Raw genomic sequence first — 24,019 nt, 5'->3', positions numbered from 1 at the left:
AAACATGTCTGAAATGTCTATTTTATTTTTTATATTAAATATTATTAATTTTTTAATACTTAAATCATTTATAATAATTAATTAGAGATGATATAGTAAAATTACAATTAAAATAACTGTTTGTGGCAGCACAAACAAACATATCAACCTCGTATCTGCTTGAGCAGCTAACTCCCTCTTATTATAGATAGTACTTAATAATGAGTAGTTACAAAAATATATTCCCAAATGAGTGGTTTTCAAGAGTCACTAGCCCGATTAATCTAGATTCGCCCTATATAATCTCATTAAGGAGAAAAAACTCTTTATAAAGAAACTTGGAACTTAAACTCAATCTCTCTCGTTAAGGATGAAGAAATCCCATTTATCACAATGTCAAGTTAATATTGTTGGGATCAAAATAACAGGATAGACATGCAGATCCTAACCAATTGCAAACCTCAAGCAACAACAAAAAAAATCTAATTAAAAATAAATAATACTTGAACTACATATGAGAAACTAATATGAAAGAAAATATTAAAACTATGGGGACAATAATATTCTCCTCGACAAAACTATCTAAACATTATATTGTGGTAGAGATTTATAGTATTTTCCTTTCGGAAAAATAAAAATAATTATATAACACTTGACTTTTCTTCAAATGAAACGTAAAATTAAAATATACAAAGAAAATCAAGTAAAATCCTAATAAATATACAATAATAACCGAATTCATATTCAAATATATATAGATGTTTAGTAGATTTCTCAATATTTGAAGTCAAAACAAAAGTTATTAAATTCACGTAAACGCATAAATGACACTCTAGATCCATCCTCCCAAAATGTAAACGCATAAATGACACTCTAGATCCATCCTCCCAAAATATATTCGTTGTACCACATCTTTTGGTGGTACCATTTTATAGTCGATTGTAGCAAATTAATTACCATATGGGGCATGTTCACTACAAGTCTTGTTATAGTTTACCTTGATATTCTATAAATTCTTTACATTATGTATCAAGGACATAATAGTTAAAAGTCCTAAATCTACATTCAATCACCCATGTCTTAGCTCATTAAGTTTTAGTTACGTCAAAACTTGCACCAAGATTTGCAAATGACACACTATAATTGGCATCAAGTTTATAAGTCCCTGCCAAGTTTAGCAACACAAAGTTCATGCCTATGCACACATACACTTCTAGCTGTGGTGACAATGTTTACTGGTGCAGCCTGCAGAGTACTCATAGTATCGTATCGAGGTATGCATAGTTGCGCCTTCGTCCAAACTCAAGGAGGCTACCATAGGTGCGATCCCAGACCCCAACGAAAAGGGACTCTGTATCGGGACTAAAAGAAACTCCGGATATCTCACCGAAGAAATCAATTTCTTGCTCCACCTCGTATCCACTTTTCACATCGAAAATGTGGACAAAATCTGCAGCCTCTGCCATAGCCATGTATCTGCCATCGGATGAGTAGCGGATTGATCGAATAGCTCCTATGTTACCCTTTAAAGCAGTGACTGATTTGGACAAGTTCCGAAGATCCCATATTCTGCATGTTTTATCCTGATTCCCGGTTGCAAAAGTCAGGCCATCGGGATGCCATGCTGACGCGAATGAGTAGTCTACATGTCCACACAAAGGAGCAACATCCTGTGAACAATGGATTTCGTTAATGGACTGCTTGTCGACCCCTTATAATACTAATAATTCGCGGTGTAGTATGTTTGACATGTGCAGACATACCTTTCCATTCCTGGAGTCGACCAATATACCTTCAGGATTATCCCCAACTACTATGAGAAGCTTGCCATCAGGGCTGAGTGATGTATGCTGTGAGCATAAAAAAGGAAAAGGATTTAATAATATCACAACGAAATGTATACCACCGACCACAGCTAGCATGCACGCACACAATCTACCAACACATTCCAGGTAAATATACATTCCAAAAAACAGACGTAGACTAGTTGAATACAGACTTACATTAACTGGCCAGGGAAACTGGAAATGGTTAGACAGTTGAAAGTTCTCCAAATCGAAATCTCTAACTCCACAATCATTATTTGAAGCTATAAAATGAAGCGCTCCACTGCACAGAAATAGATATGTCATATAGATTCATCTTCGCTAAGAAAAGAAAGCATACCCTTACCAATGGAGAGCGAGAGAGAGAAAGAGTGCAGGTTCAGGCAATAAGCAAGATGATGCAATACCTGGCGGTGTTGTTAATCTCGATAGCCGTGGTAATGGCATTATCGTCATATGTTGTCCGAGAACAAAAGCAAACTCCAGGCTTATCTAAATACTGCACATAATTTTCAAAGAGCATAAACTTCTTCATGTTTAGTAAATTTGATAGCAAAAGCTAAACATGAAAACGACGGCAAAGGCACTCAAAACATTTAAGCAAGAAAACACAAAAAGGAAGTTGTAAAACCAAACGGTTAGTGTAAGGACATTGACAAACCTTGCAGATAAGTTCTCCTTGCAATCCACCAGCAACAAGCAACTTATCTTTCACGGCAAGAGTGCTTACTTGCGTCTGTGTAAATCCCTCTAAAAGGCTTTCAGGATGTTTCTAAATAGAGAACAGAATAAGAAAGGGGTGAAAAGGAGGTCCTAATCACGTTAGACTACAAATATTTTAAGTGAATTTGATGTACAAAAATACATACCTCACGTGGCGCTACATGCCCAGATAAATTAAGAACTTCAGTACTCGCGCAGGTCAATGATGACCAATGAATGACAGAAAAATGTGACATAAGGTACGCATCATGCTTAGAAGTTGCCCAGACCAAATTCCTCAGCTATGTCACAAAATTGGGAAAAAAAGAAGACAAAAAGAACAAACGAATATCCTCCGTTATATAGCGAAATAAAAGGCACTTGCTGAGAGAATATGCAATGAAAAAAACTTTAAAACAGCTTTGGTCTCGGCAAATAACATTATATCACGCACTAGAGTACAGAGATAGAAAGGAATAATTAATCTATTGGCCGATTCCATTATAGTCAGAGCACTTATGCTCGGACCAAATTCATTTTCAGTTCCACTGCTGTTCACACACTCAGTTAGACATTTAGCTTTATTCCATTATTAAAAATGTTATCTCCAAAATGCTGTTCAACTTATTCTCTAAGTGAACTCCCAGTTTCTTGCACACGCTACAAAAAATAAAATGACTGACAAAGCTCTGAAATTTACCTGGAAATGAAAGATCGTTGATTTAACAGATCTTGAATTACGTCTGAAATCATAGTATAAACCATCTTTCTTTGTGGTTTTGCACTCCTGCCGATAAGCAAAAGGGAAAAACGACACCAAATCAACATTGGACACAACATTGTTTTTTATCTCCAATTAGAAAGTAATTAAAATCCAAGCCTATGTTACCTTCGCAGATGTCTCACCCGATTGAGGAATACTTTCATAGTTCTTGTAGTGTTCTAGTCTTGTTTGCCTGTATTCCTCCCTGGTTGATGGAAGCCTTTCCCAAGGGATCCCTTGAATGTCTTTGCCACTCCTTGCCTCAGCAGCCGAAGTATCTTGCGTTCTATTATTCTATTCCAGCAGAAGAAGAAACAACTCAATAAAGTTCATACTAAAACATGGATACATCTAACGCGTGTACAAATGCAAAAATTAAATTTTTATAATCAATTAACAAACCATGTCATCATATGCATCTACATCTGAATCAAAGCCACCCAAGTCGGCGCCTTGGAACTCATCTTCATCCGAGTCAAAGCCACCCAAGTCTATGCCTTGGAACTCATCTACATCCAAATGAAAGCCACCCAACTCTATGCCTTGGAACTCATCATCTAGTTCATCCATTTCATATTCATCTTCCACGTAATCAACATCATCTCCTTGTTGATAGGCCATGTTACACCCCAACTAAACGAACTAAAACACAAAATCATGAATGTTAACGATAACAACATCATATCCACGCAGACCTTACCCCTACCTTGTAAGATAGAGAGGTTGTTACTGAAAGACCCTTGGCTCAAGTAACACATAACAAGACAGTTTTAAAAAAACAATACAGAACCAAAACCAGGCATGGCAAATAATAAAGAAAGCATAACATACCACAAAAGCAGAACAATGCGATAACGAAGCACAAGAAACTACGAGAATAATGCTAATGCTATTTACCCACCAAGCCTATCCCGCAGGAGACTGAGATAACATGCTCAATCTTCTCCGGTAACTTGATAAAATAACGAGATCTAGAATCTAATTTACGTACAATTTTCAACTTCAACATTTTACAGCGGAGCACGAAAGAGGACAAGAGGTTTAGCCTAAAATATGATCACTTACAGTAGTTCAATAAAGCAAATTCAGGTTTTAAAAGTTGTTACAACTAACAAGTCCTATAGCTCATCCTAAAACATACACAACAGTCAACAAGACCCAGTAACATGTTTGAGAAAAGCAATTGCATGTTCAACAAAAAGACTGAAACTTTAAATCCTAACCGAAACAAACACACTAGGTGATTTCTTCGCATCTGTTCTACCCTTGATAGACAGAATTACCGGGTACCTATCCCATGGAATTGGTCGAGGTATGCGCAAGCTGGCCCAAGCACGATGATTATCAAAAAGGGGAAAAAAGTGAAACTTTAAATCCTAACAGAGACAAAAACATTTGGTGATTTCTTCCCTATCTGTTCTAGCCTTGGTGGACAAAGCTACAGGGTACCTACGTATTGCTGATGGCAAGTGGCAGGTATTCCCTTATACACCAAATTACAAGGCGAATAAACCATAAATCAAATAATAAACCTATCATTCGACATAATTATTTGTATTTATTTTTTATAAGCGTGGTGTCCCGACCAGCTCACGCACCCTCCCCCCTTCACTAATTCACAGGGATACCTATATTTAAATCCTGGTTTATTAAGTTCCATACGTGAACTATCATGTATGCAATTTTACCTGAACGATCACCAACTGTACATTACAACACAACTCAATTATAGACACAACACAACTCAACCTGAATAACTGATAATTGATGTATATTTCGATAAATAATTAAACAAACGCATCATAATTCGGATATGAAACACAAAAAATCAAATAAAAAAGAAGAGGTAATGGTCAAAAATGCATCTAAATCCCGATGTATTGAGTTTCATACATGAACTATCATGCATGCAAGCAATTTTACTATCTGAACGATCACCAATTATTTATCTTTATCAAAACACAGCAAGAACTATCATGTACATCAACTATTCATCACAACACAACTCAAAGTGAATAATTGACAATCAAGGTGTACTTCTGATAAACAATTAATGATGATTTATATATATAATTGATCAACTGCATGATAATTCAGATACGAAACTCAAAAAAAGGCGAAGAATAGATAAATTGCTGACCTTTGCTTTGTGTTAATCAGAAAGTATTAAGCATTAAACAATGGAATTAAGACAAGTTCAGGCAAAATTAATTGATAATTTTTGGCCTGTTGATCTCGATAGGTTTCCAAGAGGCGAAGAAGAAAAAAAATAAATAATCAATGTATGTATGTTAATTTATTTACTAATATGATGTTCAAAATTATAATGTCGGTTAGTCTCAATTTTCTTTTTTAAATTCCTTTGGTCCTTTAATTTTTGTTTTATACTAATTTTAGTCCCTTTAAAATCAAAGTTATTCATATTCACGGTCCTAATATACTTGTGGTTTAAGTATTTTATTCAACTCGCTACAGTTAATACTATTACATAGGTTCAATTAATGGTCAAATATGTTTAAACTAAGTCTGTCTACTTGAATTGAAGTAAAAGCGAAACAAATTAAAGATTTCAAAATCATTCCTTAGATAAATTAACTACTCCAAATCATATAAACTTCATACATATGAACTTTATCGTTTTTATCAAATTTTTAGTTGGGATAATAATTTATGATGGATATATTATTTGTAAAATAAAAATTAACGTACACGTAGATAATTGGTGTTATATTGATTAAAAGAAAACCTAACTAGTCAATTAAGCGTATAAGTAATTGAAGCGAGGAGAGCAATTTTTTTTCCTTTGAAATAGTTTGATTATTAAAAAAATGGAGAGAAATACAATTGAAAGTGTGTTATAAATATATTATCATATATAGTGAATGTCTATTTTACTATTACTGTATATATAGTGAATGTCTATTTATGAAAAAAGTTACAAACCGAAGGTTAGTTTTTCCCTATAAATAAAAGGATTTTCTTCGATGTAATTCATCCATCAGGAGACTCCTGTTCCCATGAGAAATAATAATCACTCTCTCTTCTTTCTCTATTTTCGTTGTTGAGATTATAAATCTAAAGGTAATTTCAAGGTTAATAATTCTTTATGTTATTTGTCTTTTGCTACTAATGATATAATTATTGTTGGATTTGAGGAAAAATAATTGATTTGGAATCACTTATGCTTTAAATTTGTTCATGAAGAACAATGTTGTTAAAAGATATGATGATGAATTTAAGTCCCATCTCATAAAAGAGTAAGATATAGGGTTAAAAGTTCCAATGTACCATGATGATAAGATGTTGGGTTCAAGTTCCATCAAGTTATAACCTAAGACGTCTTTATGTGGATAAGATATTGAGTTTGAATTTCAATACACCATATTGATGATAATATGATGGTTAAGACAAAATAATAAGTGTTTGGTGAAAAGTCATGAAACATATCCCATTGATATTCTCTATTACATGAAGTGAAGATGGTAGCAATATATGATGAATCTGAAAGTTGACAACTTGCTCCATTCTTAAAAGGAATGTGGTAGCAGTACATAATATGTTTGAAAGAAGATAAGTGATTGAACGTATGAATATAAGCATAAGCATGGAGTAACAGTATGATAATAATCATCAAAAGTGATGATATGTTTATGCACTTATTATGATTATAAGATATGTTAGAGAAACATTCTCTAGATTATATGTATACCTCGATTTGCTCTTGAATTAGAAATATTTTGAAAGAGATTATAAGCTATCATAATTTAATAGGCTTAAGGTACGATTATACTCCATTCCTGGAATGAGAATTGTGATTGTTATAAGCACAGATCCATTCCCTGGATGAACATTCTTAGAGATATAGATCCTATTTTCCTCAGTAGATTCTGGCAGGAGTTATTCTCTTTACAAGGGGTGACACTAAGTACATCATCAGCCTATCACCCTCAAACTGATGTGCAGACAGAAGTTATCAATAAAACTTTAGACGCCTATTTGAGATGCTTTTGCTAATATAGTCAGCATGATTGGTCCCTTTACTTACCACTAGCAGAGTGGTAGTACAACTCAAACTATTATTCTTCCATACAATCCATTCTTTATGAGGTTTTGCATGAACAAGCTCCTCCAATTCATTTACCATATCTACCTGGAGAAGTTGTTAAAGAAAAAGTAGAGTAGAGTTTGATTTCTAGGGAATACATGTCTCAACTTCTCAATTTTCATTTGCAAAGGTCACTACAAAGAATGAGGTCTCTAGCTAACAAACATAGGAGTGATAGACAGTTCAAGATAGGGGATTGGGTGTATTTGAAAACTCACCCCTATAGATCAGGTGACAGTATCTCAACAAGCCTTCAACAAACTGTTTGCTAAGTTTTATAGTCCTTATTGGGTTCCACAGAAGATTGGTCCAATAGCATATAGAATATCATTACCTCCACAAGTGTCCATCCACCCAACCATTCATGCATCTCAGCTTAAACTATGCCATCAGTTATCTAATACTATCAATAATCCATTTATCATTGACCTAGTCAGTCCCTATTGTTTAGAACCTCAAAGCATAAAAGCAAGAAGGATGATAAGAAGGAAGACAAGGTTGTTGCACAGATCTTGATTCAGTAGAAGGACATGTCTTAAGATCAAGCAACTTGGGAAGACTATGCAACTATGAAAATCAGGTTCCCAGACTTCTTTCTTGAAGACAAGGAAGGTTTTAAGGGAAATGAATGATGCACAATGAAAGTAACTAAGCAAGATAGTACAAGGAGCTATGAGAATAGTATTGGAGCTATCATTATTTGTTAGTTATTAAGTTATAGAGTTTAAATTTTAGCCCATTAAGTATGGTAAGGGAACTTTAGTTAATTACATTTAAGTACTGATAGTATCTTGCTTTGAGCTGATTCAGTCCATGAGAGAGTAAAAAATGTAGTACAGTAGGTGATGACTCAACTAGGGTTGTGATCTTATATAATATATTGAAGCAATTACATTGCATAATTAATGAAATCCTTTCTTAATCGTATTTGGAATAGTTTATTTCTCTTCCTTAAGTTTCTCTGCTTTTCAGTATTTGCACTATTTTATTGGTTACTGTTCATTTGGTAACACTGTTCCATTAAAGTTGCATCAGAACTGCCCTTTTAATCTTCTCTATCCATTAAAATTTGTACTGTCAAATTCTTTGCTATGTCACCCAAGATTATAATGTTGAACTGTTAGAGGAAGTTTGTTTTAAGATTTCAGCAACTAATTGGGTAACACTTTCTACAGAGCACTTCAAGCGACGGCTCAAGGGTAAGGCTTGTAAAGTGTTTGCTTTTGGCCCCAAAAAAATTGATATAAATTTTATGATTTTAATTTCACTTAAAATAATATTAAAAATTATAAAATATAAAAGGTAAAAAATTTAAATTAATAATAAAAAAAGAAGAATTATCTACTTTATATTAAAAAATTCAGAACATTTATTAAATCTTCATATTAATAAATAAAGATTTCATTTAAATATTCAAGGTAATGCATTACAAACAAATGACCAACATCTTATTAATTAAAATTAGTTCTTTACTTTTATAAATAATAATATTACTATGTGAAGTTAAATGCTTAATGTCTTCTAAGAATACTACTCCTGTAAAAAAGTAATACGCGTACGAATCAAAAAATAATTCTGAATTATTGATAATATTTTTGTTATGTGCATATATTTAAGACTTCATAGTAAAATTGAGAAAATGATCAAATACCATCCAACCTATAGTCGAAATCTCAACTATACACTCAACCTTTCAATTAGACGTATTACCCTGATCTATTTTTTTTCTATATTTATTAACCCTCTAAATGTTGAGCTAGCAACATAAACCAAGTAAAAAAACTTTTATGCATTTCACGCGCCTGACCCGTCTGGCCTACGCCTAAACAAAACAAAATATCTCTTTTATTTTTTCAATTTCATTTCCTCTCTCCTCTCTCTTTTCTCTAAACCTTTCATCTTCCTCTCTTCTCTATTCTCTACTTTCTAAACCGCGATTTCATCAGTTTTTTTGAGTGATTTTTGTTCTAATCAAAACATTTTGGTTGTGGATTTTCAAACAATGAACTTGTTGTTGTATCAAGGTGTTTTTTTTTTTCCTAAACTAGAAAAATTGAATTAGGGTTTTTAGGTAATCTCCAATTTAACAAATTAATTGAGTGTAATTAACTCACTCTTTCTGTTATGACGTTGTCCAAGTGTTCGATTACTAGCATAATCCGTTCGTAAGTACATGATTTGTTGAGTGTTTATATGGGTTTATTAGAAATTAATTGAGTGTAATTAACTCACTCTTTTTGTTATGACGTTGTCCAAGTGTTCGATTACTAGCATAATCCGTTCGTAAGTACATGATTTGTTGAGTGTTTATATGGGTTTATTAGAAATTAGGGCTTTTCTCCTAATATGAAAACTTAAAATTTCAGTTGTGTTTAATAGGACGTGTGTGTTAATATATTGTTAGTTTGAGTGATTTTTTCCAAACTTGAGTTAAAATTAATTAGGATTTTATGCTAAACCTCGAAATTACGATTTTTGTTGATTGTTTAAGTTGATTTATTAGAAATTAGGGCTTTTCTCCGATTTATTGTTAACATGACAAAATTTAAAAATCAATGGTGTTTAATAGCACGGCCATGTTAATATCTTGTTATTTTGATGTTGAATTATGTGGCATGTTCATAAATTTTACTTTTTTTTTTTCCAAAATATTTCGGCTATGCTACAATGTCTTATTTGATTCTTTATTGGCGTCAGGTAAGACATGAATGGTTTTACGTTGATAACTCTAAGATGGTATCATGGTGGGGTCTTACATTTTAGTGGGAGGAAATCAATTTATAAAGGGGGGGTTAGTAACAGAATTTTTGGATATTGATGTCGATAAAAAATCATTAGAGCATGTCAACAACAAAAAAAAAAAAGAGGGAGACCAAAAAATGCAACATCAACACCGTCTGCACCTACTGTTTTTCCAGCATCCTGTTCTGCGTCTTCTGATTATTGTGCATCATCTTCAATGGCCGGTACTACTAAAAGAGGAAGGGGTAATGATAGGGAAAAAGCAGCTCCATTGAAAAGGTCAAAAGTAATGGAAATGAGTGTGTTCCAAGCTGAAAATGGATTCAAAGTCCTAAATGTAAGTATCTAGCTGTGTTGTATCTTATGTACATATGAGTCTTTAATGTATGAGTCTTTGAATAAATTTTTTTCTTCACTGTAGCCTGGCATGCCTAGCAGTAAAATCTGCTCTACTGGTTAAGCAAGGGTAACAAGATTAGCTAATATAACTGGTAACATTGGTTATACACCAACTTCTACCAGTAAGCTGAAATGGAATGGCAAAGCAGCAATATCAACAAAAAAACTACAAGAGATTAAAGAGAAGAAAAAAAGGAAGAATGTGGGAAGCAGTTCAAATAATCCAAGTAAAAAAAACACTTCTTCAAAGTCCAAGATGCCCTGAAAATTATAGTGATATTGATTATTTTAAGTACCGTTTTAAGTTAGATCAGTTGACATGAAAACAATTTTATTTTGGTGTTGGAAAACAATTAAACCGCTGTATATATATTTTATTGATGAATGTTGCCTAATGGTTGGTATGAATGATTATGTTGTGCCTAATGGTTGGTATGAATGATGATGTTGTGTGAAGTTGGAATATTTTGTTGACGAATTAATGTTGTCATTACCCATTATTGTTGTGTTAAATGATTGTAAAGTTGATATAATGGCATCACAACATTGTCATTACACAATTTCAGTGTAAACACATAGCAGCAGCACGGGGCTTTGCCTAATTATACACAAATTTGCAATTGTAAATAATAACGTAGCAACAACACAAGACACTGCAAGTGTAAACAATAACATAGCAACAATACACGGCGCAATTTTTTAAGTGTAAATAACAACGTCGCAGGAACACAACACAATTTTGAAAGTACAAACATTAACATACCAGCAGCACAAGTGCAAACAATAACATAGCAGCAGCACAACAAACATCTGAAGTAAGACTATGCAAAAGACACCATAATAGAACATAGTCTGACATATTTAGAGAAGTATAAAAAAATTACACCATAGTCAATCATATCTAGCAACTACTTTCAGTTCATTTGTTGCTGATGAACATAGCAACAACACAAATCAAAATACATAAAAATATCTTCCTATCCAACCTATACTGTCTCCATCTTTCATTGAACTTCTTCTCCCGCATCAAGTTATCAATTTGAGCCTCTTAAGCCATAAGTCTTCTTCCAACTCATTGATTTTATTCACCAATCTTGGAATAATAAATTTGATCTTGGATCCACTTTTTCTTTGTCCCTCCATAGAAAAAAATTACATCTTTGAGACTGAATTTTTTTTTTTAGAAATCAGGACATTATCATAATTTGAATATAAATTGACAACAAAATACAATGTAAAATACATACACCATAGTAGGGATAAGACCAAAATCTTCTTCCCGGATTTGACTTCGACTATGAAGTTTGCAAGTCAACCAAAATACCATGTTTGTATCTCACAACAACATTGACCATTGGATCTGATTCATCCATACAAAGCTTATTCAATTTTGAATTTGTCATTTCATGAATTCCAACAAAATCGTTCATCAAATTAAAACCCTAAATTAATAGTTGAACCAAATTCTAAAATAAAATTCAAGAATCGAAGTACAAATTGGGATTAAAAGCTAAAAAGTAAGTTAAAGAAAGAGAAAAGAAAGAAAAAAAAATGTTGGAACATGAAGAAAAATGGTGAAGAAAGATATGGGTCATATAAAGAGGAAGAAGATGACCGTTGGAAGAGAGAGAGTAATTTTCCATATTTATTTCATTAAATAAACAATAAATGACGTGTATAATACACGTGGAAAGCTGAACTTTTAATTTTGGACGTGCTGGGACTAAACCAACGCGCCTAGAGGAGGTGTCTCACCTTCTTTGCCAGCTCAGCATTTAGGGGGTAATAAATATAGGAAAAAATAGATCAGGGGGTAATAGGTCTAATTGAAAGATTGAGTGTGTAGTTGGAATTTCGACTGTAGCTTGGGGGGTATTTGACCATTCTCTCTAGTAAAATTTGATTTTAGATCATTAATTTTATTGAGATGGTCTTGAGAGAATGTAGGAGTTTGGACAATGCGGTAGAGAAGTTGAAGTATCAGATGATACGTGGTATAAAACAATTGTACTAGACGAAGGATGTGGTTGTATAAAAGGATTATCAGTTAAATTATGATGAAATATCTATTTATTCGTGTTCTTTCATACAAAATCACACTAAATATGTTATTATTAATTACTTTATTAAAGTTGTCACTATGCCTTTTGAATGTGGTTTGTGAAGGAATATAATAAACGAATAGCTATTTTGGGACATGAGCTAAGATCAGGGGCATAATGGCTGCGGAATCACACCTTTTCTTTTAACCATTGCATATTTCCAATAACCAATAAAAGTAAAAAAATAATTAAATGCTGTATTTAGGCTTAATATATAGTCAGCTCCTTAAACTAAAAGCCTAATGTATAGCTAATTTCTTAAACTAGACAGTATATATCATTTACATACTCAAAATAAGTCTTGTTTCAATTGAACATCTCAAGTCCAAACAAACTGTTCAAATTAAACACTTTCAATTTAAATTTCAGCTTATTTTTCATATGTTTTCCGTCGTCTAGATGGTTAAATTAATCCATAAAATTTTTTATGTACTTTAAGTATACACATTCACCTCAATAGTCGTAACAAAGTATTTTTTATTCAAAGTTGATTTATATAACTAAAGAAAATTACATATTTTACTTGGCTAACTTAACTAATCAATATATGAATGGAAACACGAATACAAAAGTTTCAAAAAAAATTAAATCAAAAATATATAATTGACACACTTTATGAGAAGCTGAGTTGCTCACCTAATATGACTTAGTACTGCGATTGCGCTTTGAGGGTCGCGATCACAATGGATCCAAGAATGCAGAAGTACTGCGATCCCGAGTTGAAGCCTCGAGATCGTAAAGTTGTGACCGCGATAGAAGAACGCGATCATGATGAGTCGAAAAAAATTCAGGGGCAAACTTGAAATTTCACACTGTTCGATCTCGAATTATAAAAGGCTCAATCCTTCACATTTTTAGCATCTAATTTTCAATTTTCGAGAATAAAATACACTACTATTGAGTAAAAATAATTTGTAGGTGTGTTTTTAAAGGAGATTTTGGCTTAATTGAATTTAAATCTTGGAGATTATATTCATTTTGCTTTCCATGGATGAAAGCAATGCTAATCTTGGTATATATCTACTCTTTATTTTCATGAGTAGCTAAATTTGTCTCTTGAAGCTTTGCTTGATTGAGTGTTGATTATTTATCCAATTAATTAACTATTTGTGATGGTTTTTGCTTTTATTGGGTGCATTAATCATAAATCCATTGTAAATCTATTATTCCACACAATTATTTATCTTTTTTGATAAACATAGTGTCCCAGTCAACTTACACACACCTCCACTAACTCACACGGATACCTTTATTAAAAAAACATCTAAATCTTGGTTTATTAAGTTCCATACATGAACTATCAGGTGTGCAATTTTTCTACGTGAACGATCATCAACTATTTATGACTAACACAACTCACTCACACACGTAATAATCTAAATAATTTGACTTTTTTTTTTTTATATAACCATGTTGTCCCAGCCAGCTTGACGCAACTTAGACTAATTCAACCGATACCTATATAAGAAAACACAATTAAATCCTAGGTTATTAAGTTTCATACGTGAACTATTATCATGCATGTAATTTTATTTGAACGATCACCATCTATGTATATCACAGCACAACTCAAACTAAATAATTGACAATTAAGATGTATTTTGATAAATAATTGATGATAATTTATATATAAAACTCAGACGCATGATAATTCAGATATAAAAATCAAAAAATCAAAAAGGATTGATAAATTTCTAACCTTGGGGGTGAAAAGGTGCAGAAACGAAACAAGATTAAGCTCCTTTGCTTTGTGTTAATCAGAAACTATTAAGCATTAAGCAATAGAATTAAATCAAGTTTAGCGAAAAACATTGAATTAAGCCATAGGTTTTGAAGAGGCAGATAAAAAATATCTATGTATGTTTATTTACTAACATTCTCAAATTACAATGTCGGTTAGTCTCAATATTTTAAATTTCTGTGGTGCTTCTATTTTAATTTTATTCCAATCTTAGTCCCTTTAAAATCAAAATTATTCACCTCTTAATTTTTTTTTAGCTATCTAAATTATATTTGGGTTAGGCAGTAGGCTTTTACTTTCCCACCGTTTAACTTCTTTTTTTTTTTTTCCTTTTTTTGGGTATCCAGATTATTTTAGGACTAGTTTTCGCCCTTTTCACCGACTCTCCTTTTTTTTTTTTTTTTTTCTTTCTTCTCTATTTCTTATAAATTGAGTATCCTCGCCCACTTTTGTCTCTCACAAAACCCCTTGTTCTCAAATTACATTACAATTCGTCCTTATTGATGATGAGAAGTTCACATGTGAAAGACGATGATGGTAAGCAGGCTCTTGATTTTCATGATGAGATTCATTCAGATGCGAAAGACGATGGTAAACAGGTTGTTGAGATTCATTCAGATGCGAAAGACGATGATGGTAAACAGGCTGTTGAGATTCATTCAGATGCGAAAGACGATGGTAAACAGGCTGTTGAGATTCATTCAGATGTGAAAGACGGTGGAACGGTAGAAGATGAAGAGAATTTAGGGGGTAGAAGATGAAGATGAAACTTTAGAGGGGAGCTTCCTTATATACCTGAGTTGAAAGACTTGTACCATCTGCTTTGGGTTTATAATTTGAATCCAATAGTTGAAATTGCAGACCTGTATACAATCTTCTCGTTGTTTGGAACAGTGACATCTGCTCAAGTTTTTAAAGATGGCAAAACTGGATGTAGCCTCTGCTATGGTTACGTCGAGTTTTAGGATAAGTTGGACTCTGTGCAAGCCTATTTTACGGTGAATGATTGAGGTTTTATTGCTGGTCAAAGAGTACGAGTTGATTTCAGTCCAGAATCACGATTAAGCGGTTTAATATTTGCTGGTTTAAATATATTTTATTTAATTAATTTGACTAACCAATATATAAATGGAAACACGAGTACAAAAGTTACAAAAAAAAAACAATTAAATTAAAAATATATAATTGGCACACTTTTTTAGAAGTTGAGTCCCTCACCCAACATGACTTTAGTAGCCATTTCGCTAGTTAAAAAATTATTTTATTAATAAAAAAAGAAATAATAGTATTTGATTATAAAAATTATTTTATTTTTATGAAAAAAAATTACTGAAACTCTTTTCATTTCTATTTCTCTCAAAATATTTGAAAATTAACTTTAATTTATATTTATGATCAAATATAATATTGATTCTTTCAAAAGGTCTAAATAAAATATTATATGTCAAGCCAAATTTACGTGGCAAACATATTATCCACGTGTTGATTCATCTTGAAAATTCAGCTCCATGAACAACCCCCACTGTAACTATAATAAAACTGTTTATACCCTCTCTCCCATTTTCACGACCAACAACCATGTCCACTTTGTTACGTAAGGTATGGGACTCACTATCAACACGTTCCATTTCTTCGAGCTCGAACTCAATTTCAAGTGTCGATCAGATGACGATGTATGTACAAACAGCTTCAACGGGAGAATTTGATCGAATACCTTTGGATATTTTCATTCAAATTTTGAAGATTTTAGGGCCAAAAGAGTCTGCGAAGATGAGCTTAGTGTGTAAATCGTGGAAGTTCATTGTTTGTGATAATCGACTATGGATTTATTTTCTTCAGAATCAAAATGAGCCTTGGGATTCTACTTTCTTTGCTGAAACTCATTTGAGATCTGGTCCTCTTCGGTATTATCGATTCTTTTTTGTTTTATTATTATTGTTGTCATTTAGCTTAGTCAAAATTGTTGCATTAAAATATCGGAAAAGGTTCTAAAATCCCCTAAACTATCTGAAATAACTTAGAAATACTTCCGTTGGCCATGAAAATTACTTTTTATGGAGTTAGAGTTGGAGATGTGTTTGGTTCTTTTTAAAAATTTTTTTTTTTTAGACTTTTGAATTTTATTTTTTTTTTAAATATGATTTTCTCAACTTTTAAAAATTATCAAAATAATCCGACTACTAATTTATCTACTAACATACAATCAAATATTGAGAAAATAATTTATATATCTTCAATTGATAAAATAATTAATAATAAACTAATTATTATGATTGTTATTCTTCTAAAATTTAAATAAAAATATTACAAGCACGAGCTAAATAAGTTTATCTAACCATAATTAATTGAATAGAGAAAAATATATTTTGATAAATATGATTGATAGATATAAATATATTTTATATATTCTTAAATTTGTTGATGAAAATTCTTAATTATTTTCATTTGAATTAATTATTTTATTGAATTTGATCTTTTTAAAAAAATTACGGAATTTAGTTATAAGAGGAGTTTGTGTAAAAATTTAAAAATTGGGGTTATATGTAACAATAATGAAAGTTGGAACTGGAAATGGAAAAAATTTCGGAATTACTATCCACATTTTCATGGCCAAACGCCATAATTTTCAACTCCAAAAAAATTTTCCGGAAAAAAGGGAAAAATATCCATGGCCAAACGGCCTTAGATTTTTGGCTCAAAAATGCTCCTCCGTTAAATATTTGGCTCAAATGTACCCCTTCTCCAACGGAATTCCACCAAAGATGCCATTTGGATAAAAATAGCTAAAAACCAATTCTGATCAAGTAATTGGGCTGGTCAAATTGTTAATTGATGTTGTAGCAAATTCCTTATTCCCCAATAAATAGCCCCAAAAGTTTTTTCCACTTCAACTTTTAGCTCATCAAATGTGACATCTTTTCTTAATGTGAAGCAATCCATCCTTGGTTGCCAACACAATCGCGCAGTAAATCTTGGATTTGTCTGCTTCAATTCTTGAATTCGCCTTCTAGAAGCTGCTGGAATTGTAGCAAGACGCCCATATAATTGGACATTAATCCCTTGTCCTCTTTTAAAATATTCTTGTACAAGAAGTATATGTCCTTCATAAGTTGCACCACCCATGTGATTTTGTATTGTTGTTTCCCTTTTGAGCCATTAACCCTAAAACCTTGATCTTGTTTACGGAATGCCTTAGATATGTCCTCTAAACAATATTCGAAAACTTTTGTCACTCGATTTAAGCATCCACGAACCAAGTACTTTCCAACAAAACTTTTGTCACTGTGGATAGTGATGCCAAGTACTATCCATCCACCAAAAATACCCCCCAATCCCTTTTTAAAAAAGAATTATACATGTGGATAGTGACGTGGAATGTCTAGTGGCTATTTTTATTTAGGTGGCTTCCTTAGTGGGGCCAAATATTTTTGAGTCAAATATTTAACGGAGGGGCATTTTTGAGCCAAAAATCTAACGAGAGGTGTTTTTGAGCTATTTCAAATAGTTTAGGGGTATTTTTGAACCTTTTCCGCTAAAATATTGTACTTTCTTCGTCTCAAAATACTTAATACTTTTCATGTTTAGCTTCTCGAGAGTTAATTTAACTACTATTTGGAGCTTGATTAGATTAATTTGTTGCTTCTCCTCAAATTGACTAATCTTTCGAGCTTAATTAGATTAAATTATTGCTTCTCCAGAGGCAAATTGACTAACCTTTGGAGCTTAATTAGATCAAATTACTTCTCAGAGTCAAAATTAATTAGATTAAATTGCTGCTTCTCCAGTGTCAAATTGACTAATCTTTGGAGCTTAATTAGATTAAATATTTGACTAATCTTTGGAGCTTAATTAGATCAAATTACTTCTCGATAATCATTTTGACTAATCTTTGGAGCTTGATTAGATTAAGTTATTGCTTCTCGAGAGTCAACTCGACTAATCTTTGGAGCTTAATAAATTAATTTATTGGTTCTGGAGAATCAATTTGACTAATCTTTGGAGCTTAATTAGATTTAAATTATTGCTTCTCGAGAGTCAATTCGACTAATCTTTCGAGCTTAATTGGATTAATTTATTGCTTCTCGAGAGTCAATTCGACTAATCTTTGGAGCTTAATTGGATTAAATTACTGCTTCTCTAGAGTCAATTTGATTAATGTTCGACTAATCTTTGGAGCTTAATTGGATTAAATTACTGCTTCTCGAGAGTCAATTCGACTAATCTTTCGAGCTTAATTGGATTAATTTATTGCTTCTCGAGAGTCAATTCGACTAATCTTTGGAGCTTAATTGGATTAAATTATTGCTTCTGTAGAGTCAATTTGACTAATGTTTGGAGCTTAATTAGATTAAATTAGTGCTTCTCCAGAGTCAATTTGACTAATCTTTGGAGTTTAATTAGATCAAATTACTTCTCGAGAGTCAAATTAACTAATCTTTGGAGCTTAATTAGATTAAATAATTGCTTCTCGAGAGTCGATTTGACTAATCTTTGGAGCTTAATTCGATTAAATTTACTCAATATATTGAAATTAAAATTTAGATATTTGAAAGTTATATGAAAAATGTTATTAGTTGCAATTATGTCACTCAAAAATGGTTGACTAATCTCGGAGCTTCATTAGTTAAAGTTAACTCAATAATTTGGAATTGAAATTTAGATACTTGAAAGTTTTATAAAGTTTATATAGTTCGACTCTGAAAAATGAAACATGACAAGTATTTTGGGACGGAGGGAGTAGTAGATAAACGAGTGAATTGTAGATAAGGAAATTAGCGGGAGTTCTCTTCGTAGCTGGTTTGACAAGGTGTATGATTGTAGGATGCTTTCAAATTCAGTATCGGACTTATCGTTCATGAGTATTTTTGGTCAACGCGCTCAAGTACCCGGTGCTATTATTATTGATGGTGCGTACTTCTCTCTGTTACACTCAATTTTTTAGTTGGCACAATGGTCTAGTTGTTTTCTTTTACTCGTTCAATTTGGCATTTTTAGATAAATTTGAATGTAACAGTGTAACGTTACAAAGAGAAATGATTTCGTCAAGCTTATGCATCTTTCTTATTGTTCTCATTTAAAGGTGGGTCGGGCTATTGCAAATTTGGTTGGAGTAAGTATAGTGCTCCATCAGGGAGATCAGCGACATTCTTTGTGAGCTTTCGTACGAATTAACAGTTAGTTGTTACTTTGTGAAAATCATTCTCCACATTTGTCGATTTGAGGTTTCAAACTATTTTGTTGTGTTCCATGTGCTTGATGAATTCTCTCTCATTCTTCCTAAAAACTTGTCTTAACTACAGGAGTTTGGTAACATTGAATCTCCAATGTATTCTAGATTGAGACATTTCTTTTCAACAATATACACCAGGTTTGTGTTCCATTCATTTTTCTCGTCATTTTACCTTGGTCCCATTTGGCTACATTTTTAGAAAGCTTAAGTGTACGTCTTTTTTTAAAGGTGTTTGACCACCTAAACCGACATCCGTGGTTGAGCACATCAACAGGTTTTTGGTTTTCAAGCTTAATTTGCTTTTCATAAAAATGCCTCTTAACATCGTAATACTGGGCCCTCTACATGCTGTTTTTACATCACTAATTGATTGTAATATGGACATCTGGTTGCAAAAGAAGAATCCCTGTGAAAATTTTATCCATAAAAGGACTCTCTTTATCATTTATTGTGAATTCTATACAGGATGCAGGTGAAAAGTTCAACACAGCCAATTATTGTGTCCATTCCGATTTGCCATTATGACGGTCAGTTTCAAAAATATCAAATTTCTACTCTAACCTGTCAATGACTCAATTTGTTGTTTAGAGGGAGAATACCACTTAACAATATATGCATACATGTCCGTAGTTACTTGTGAATCAGCTCATGCAACTCTATATCTCACTCAGTTGAATCTTTAACTATTAAAAAGTGACGCTTAAGGGTCGTTCGGTAGGAGGTATAAGGTGGGATATCTCATGGATAAGTTTGTGGTATCCCATGGATAAAAATTATACCATGTTTTGTTGATGGTATAAATTTATCCTGGGACTAATTTATATCACCAACAAAACATGTTATAAAGCTAATACCAAATTTAGTCTTGGTATAACTCATCTTATCCTATCAGCGATGGGACTATTTTATACCGTATAAACTCAATCTTGGGATAATTTCAGTTGCTCTTGGTGCATGTACCAGGGTGTGGTTGGGTTCCCAAAGTTCATCAATGCTAATCACTTATTTTTTCTTTCTAACTTCACTTTACCTACACAGATACCGAATCTGATAAAGCAGCTAGAGCACAGTTAAAAGACGCGATCCATTCTGCATTATTTGACATGAATGTTCCTGCTGTTTGTGCTGTCAACCAGGTAGTACTTATTCATTTCCTTCACCGTCTAAAAATATACAATACATTAAAGCTGTTAGATAGATGTAATCTTAAAGTTCGATATTGCTAGTCATATTTTGAATCTGAACATCAGGTCTCAGTCTGTTAGCCTAATGTGTGAGGCTGAAATAATCAAGGGCAAATGTCAAGTGCAGCTTGGCAAACTTATCGTATTCTCTTTCTAAGATTGTATTACACATTATCAAAGATTCTTCTGAGTTTTGGTGATAATGTGTTTTTAGATTATTAATAGTATCATAATATCTTTCTTTCAAAAAACTGTAGGCCGTTTTAGCTTTATTTGCTGCAAAGAAAGTTTCAGGAATAGTAGTCAATATTGGATTTCACCAGACATCCATTGTTCCAAGTAAGATTTTTATTTGTGTGGCAGAGTTATTTGGTTGTCCTTTGACTTTATTATAAATTTGTACGTTGTAGGGCTCATATTTCACTTGTAATTCTTTGAAGATGATTCTTTTATTTTCAAAGTCGTTAGTAGGCATTTTAGATAGGGAGTTCATATCCTCTAGCTTTCTGAGTTAATCAGTGGTGACCAGACGACCATTGAGATGAGTCACCAATTGGTTCCAATGGTTCCTGTCTACTATTCTCACATTTGCTTTACTCCTTTTGAGTTAACTTGTCAGGAAGAAAGTTTGTATTCTCTTATTGGTTTTTCTTTCTGATAATGTAATTTTATCTTAAATTTCTTCATGAACAACTTACATGGATTGCATCCTTCTATTTTTTCTTGCGGCTGCAATTTGCTCGCATTTTTTCAACAATTTATGTATAGCCACTTTGTTTGTCTTTTACAGTTCTTCATGGTAAAGTCATGCACCAAGTGGGTGTGGAAGTTGTGGGAATTGGAGCATTGAAGCTTACAGGATTTCTTAAGGAGCAAATGCAACAAAAGAATACTTATTTTGGGTCACTTTACACTGTGCGGGCATTGAAAGAGGTATCCACTTTCTGGTCGTAGAACATTTAGGGGAAGAAAGGTTGTTTCTGTTGTTTTTATTAAAAAAAAAAATGGACAGCAAAAAGGGGTTAAAATATAGCCAACTTACATAGAAATTCAAAATTCAAACAAACTAAATATGCATTGGTAACATTTTTGTTACTGGAAAATCATTTTGTTTTGCAAAATTTTTGTAACTATCGTGTCCCTCTAAATTCCACATCCAGATACTAATCTTGTGAAGTGCTTGTTCAGGTAGTAATAGTTTTTCACGTGCGAGTTCTTTGTCACTTTCTTCTTTACTAATGGTTGAAGTACAACAATCAATGTAGGATTTGCCAAGTACTTTAAGTTAAACTTTTCCAGAAATTTATGGTATCCAGAGAGTAATGTGATTAAAAATTGAACACTTAATACGGAGCTTTTTCTCTTCATTGTATTTTGTTTATTCAAAAATAAAGAAACTACTAGTGTGCAAGTTATTATGTTCTTTTTAGCTTAATAACACTAATCACGTTAGATTCAGTTATTATTCACCCCATAGACTTGACAAGTTAGCAACATGAGAGTTAGGACTATTTTATTTATTAATGATGTTTTCAAATATATTTTATTGATCCATTTGGTTGGTATTGCAGAATCTTTGTTATGTTGCGCTCGATTATAAGGCTGAGCTATCCAAAGACACCAAATCAACGTTTCAAATCGCTTCTGAAGGTTGCTTTACACTTTCAGAAGAGCGCTTCAAAACAGGAGAGATTTTGTTCCAGCCGTGCATTGCAGGAATGTACGTCAAGTGAATATTAAAAAACTTTCATTTTCAATTACCTCCCTTAGGTATAGAACAAGTATCTGTTGTATGGAAAATTAGTAGATTTGTGGTCTTGTTTCAGGCGTGCTATGGGTTTGCAGAATGCCGTGGCGCTGTGCATAGAGCACTGCCACGATGTTGAATTAATGGTTGATGATAGTTGGTACAAAACAATAGTTTTAGCAGGAGGAAGTGCATGTTTGCCTGGATTAGCAGGTAAGTATTTTTTTCTAGAGAATGTATTTGATTGTATCATGTGTTTATTCGCGTTCTTCTAATTTAGGAAAGAAACATTCAATTTTCAAGAAACTATTGATTTCTTATTATAAACTTTATTACAGAAAGACTAGAGAAGGAATTATATGAACTACTTCCCTCATGCATGAGCAATGGAATTAGAGTACTTCCTCCCCCTTATGGCGTAGATTCTGCTTGGTTTGGGGCTAAGTTGATTGGCAATGTAAGTTACTTCATGCTTATCGACAAACATAATTTTTATAGTAATCATATCCAATACATTATACATTATTTTGGATGTTAGCATGTGTTTCAATACATTATTTTGGAATTCATTATTATGAAGATTTGAGTAGTTTAGTTCAAAGTTCTAAATATTTCTTTTAAAAAAATTAATAATTTTTTCCTCTTTTTTTATGTAGATTTTGTCCTCGTTTTTTTAAATAGATAATCTTCAATATTGATTAATAGAAATTAAAATCACAAAATACACCGTTAAAAACTTTTGAGGCCTCAAAGTTGGGGGCCTAAAGCAAAGATTTTACTAGTCTCACCCCTTGATAACTAATTTTTATCATATGCCTGATAATTATACAAATTCTTTGTTTGTTTATTACAGTTAAGCTCCTTCCCCACTTCCTGGTGTGTTATGAGAAAGCAATTTCGTCATAGTTCAAGACGCAAATTTATGTGGTGATTAATATGGCAGCAGCAAAGCCAACACGACAAGTGTTATTGCAAAAGATCAACAATTTTGATGTGCCTCATGGTTGAAGATCAACTATTGTATTGTTGATTATAACATTGTTAAAGATAAAAATATGTCTTATCTGTACATCATGTGGAAAGGCTGATGTTATGCCGTTCAGTTGTGTGGGACTGCTAAGCATATAACGTACAAAATATTAGATTATTGATGTAGTTTCAAATGGAGTGAATATAACTTAAGACATATATACGATAATAAAGGAGCACCTTTTTCTGGTTATGTGTTAATACAATTGCTCGTCTTTGGTTAGACACACACAGAACTGGCTGGATTTTCAGATGCTTCATTTCCTGTTGGATCTGATGTTAAATGATGTCCTATAAACATCAATGAGGAAATGTTGTTGGTATCACTAATCACTTTTACTTGTGTAATATGAGATTGCTCTTACATTAAGGTCGTGATTCTTTTGAGGTGTTGTCCCGTCTACTGGAGGGTGCAGATCTATGCAACTGTGGTCCTATTCATATGTACTGCAGGTACTGCGATTATGTTC

The 24,019-nt window shown here is 32.6% G+C and overlaps 2 protein-coding genes across 4 annotated transcripts; one reads left to right on the top strand and one right to left on the bottom strand.

Annotated features, from left to right (window-relative positions):
• Positions 1-947: 947 nt before the first annotated feature.
• LOC107878866 (uncharacterized WD repeat-containing protein C2A9.03) lies at positions 948-5,587 on the bottom strand. Of its 2 annotated transcripts, none has more exons than XM_016726025.2 (10): positions 5,411-5,587; positions 3,673-3,912; positions 3,397-3,564; positions 3,208-3,294; positions 2,675-2,809; positions 2,467-2,577; positions 2,213-2,304; positions 1,983-2,088; positions 1,743-1,829; positions 948-1,649 (listed from the first exon to the last, which is right to left on the bottom strand). In XM_016726025.2, exons 2-10 carry the CDS (start codon positions 3,889-3,891, stop codon positions 1,236-1,238), a joined length of 1,419 nt encoding a protein of 472 aa, XP_016581511.1. In that variant the 5' UTR covers positions 3,892-3,912; positions 5,411-5,587; the 3' UTR covers positions 948-1,235. The 2 variants fall into 2 exon arrangements, with proteins under 2 accessions (XP_016581511.1, XP_047249358.1); XM_047393402.1 differs by having other exon boundaries at positions 3,673-3,903; positions 5,411-5,548.
• A 10,142-nt stretch (positions 5,588-15,729) lies between these two features.
• On the top strand, positions 15,730-23,742 carry LOC107878864 (actin-related protein 8). 2 transcript variants are annotated; one of them, XM_047393400.1, is made up of 12 exons: positions 15,730-16,263; positions 19,181-19,266; positions 19,440-19,510; positions 19,660-19,727; positions 20,055-20,116; positions 20,628-20,725; positions 21,031-21,112; positions 21,564-21,706; positions 22,345-22,493; positions 22,600-22,733; positions 22,859-22,977; positions 23,374-23,742. In XM_047393400.1, exons 1-12 carry the CDS (start codon positions 15,938-15,940, stop codon positions 23,449-23,451), a joined length of 1,416 nt encoding a protein of 471 aa, XP_047249356.1. In that variant the 5' UTR covers positions 15,730-15,937; the 3' UTR covers positions 23,452-23,742. The 2 variants fall into 2 exon arrangements, with proteins under 2 accessions (XP_047249356.1, XP_047249357.1); XM_047393401.1 differs by lacking the exon at positions 22,859-22,977 and having other exon boundaries at positions 15,780-16,263.
• Positions 23,743-24,019: the final 277 nt, after the last annotated feature.

Source organism: Capsicum annuum, chromosome 7 (assembly GCF_002878395.1).
Source record: "Capsicum annuum cultivar UCD-10X-F1 chromosome 7, UCD10Xv1.1, whole genome shotgun sequence".
Classification (NCBI taxonomy): Eukaryota; Viridiplantae; Streptophyta; class Magnoliopsida; order Solanales; family Solanaceae; genus Capsicum; species Capsicum annuum.
Note: the sequence above shows the minus strand (reverse complement) of the source record. Positions and strands in the feature narration are given on the sequence as shown.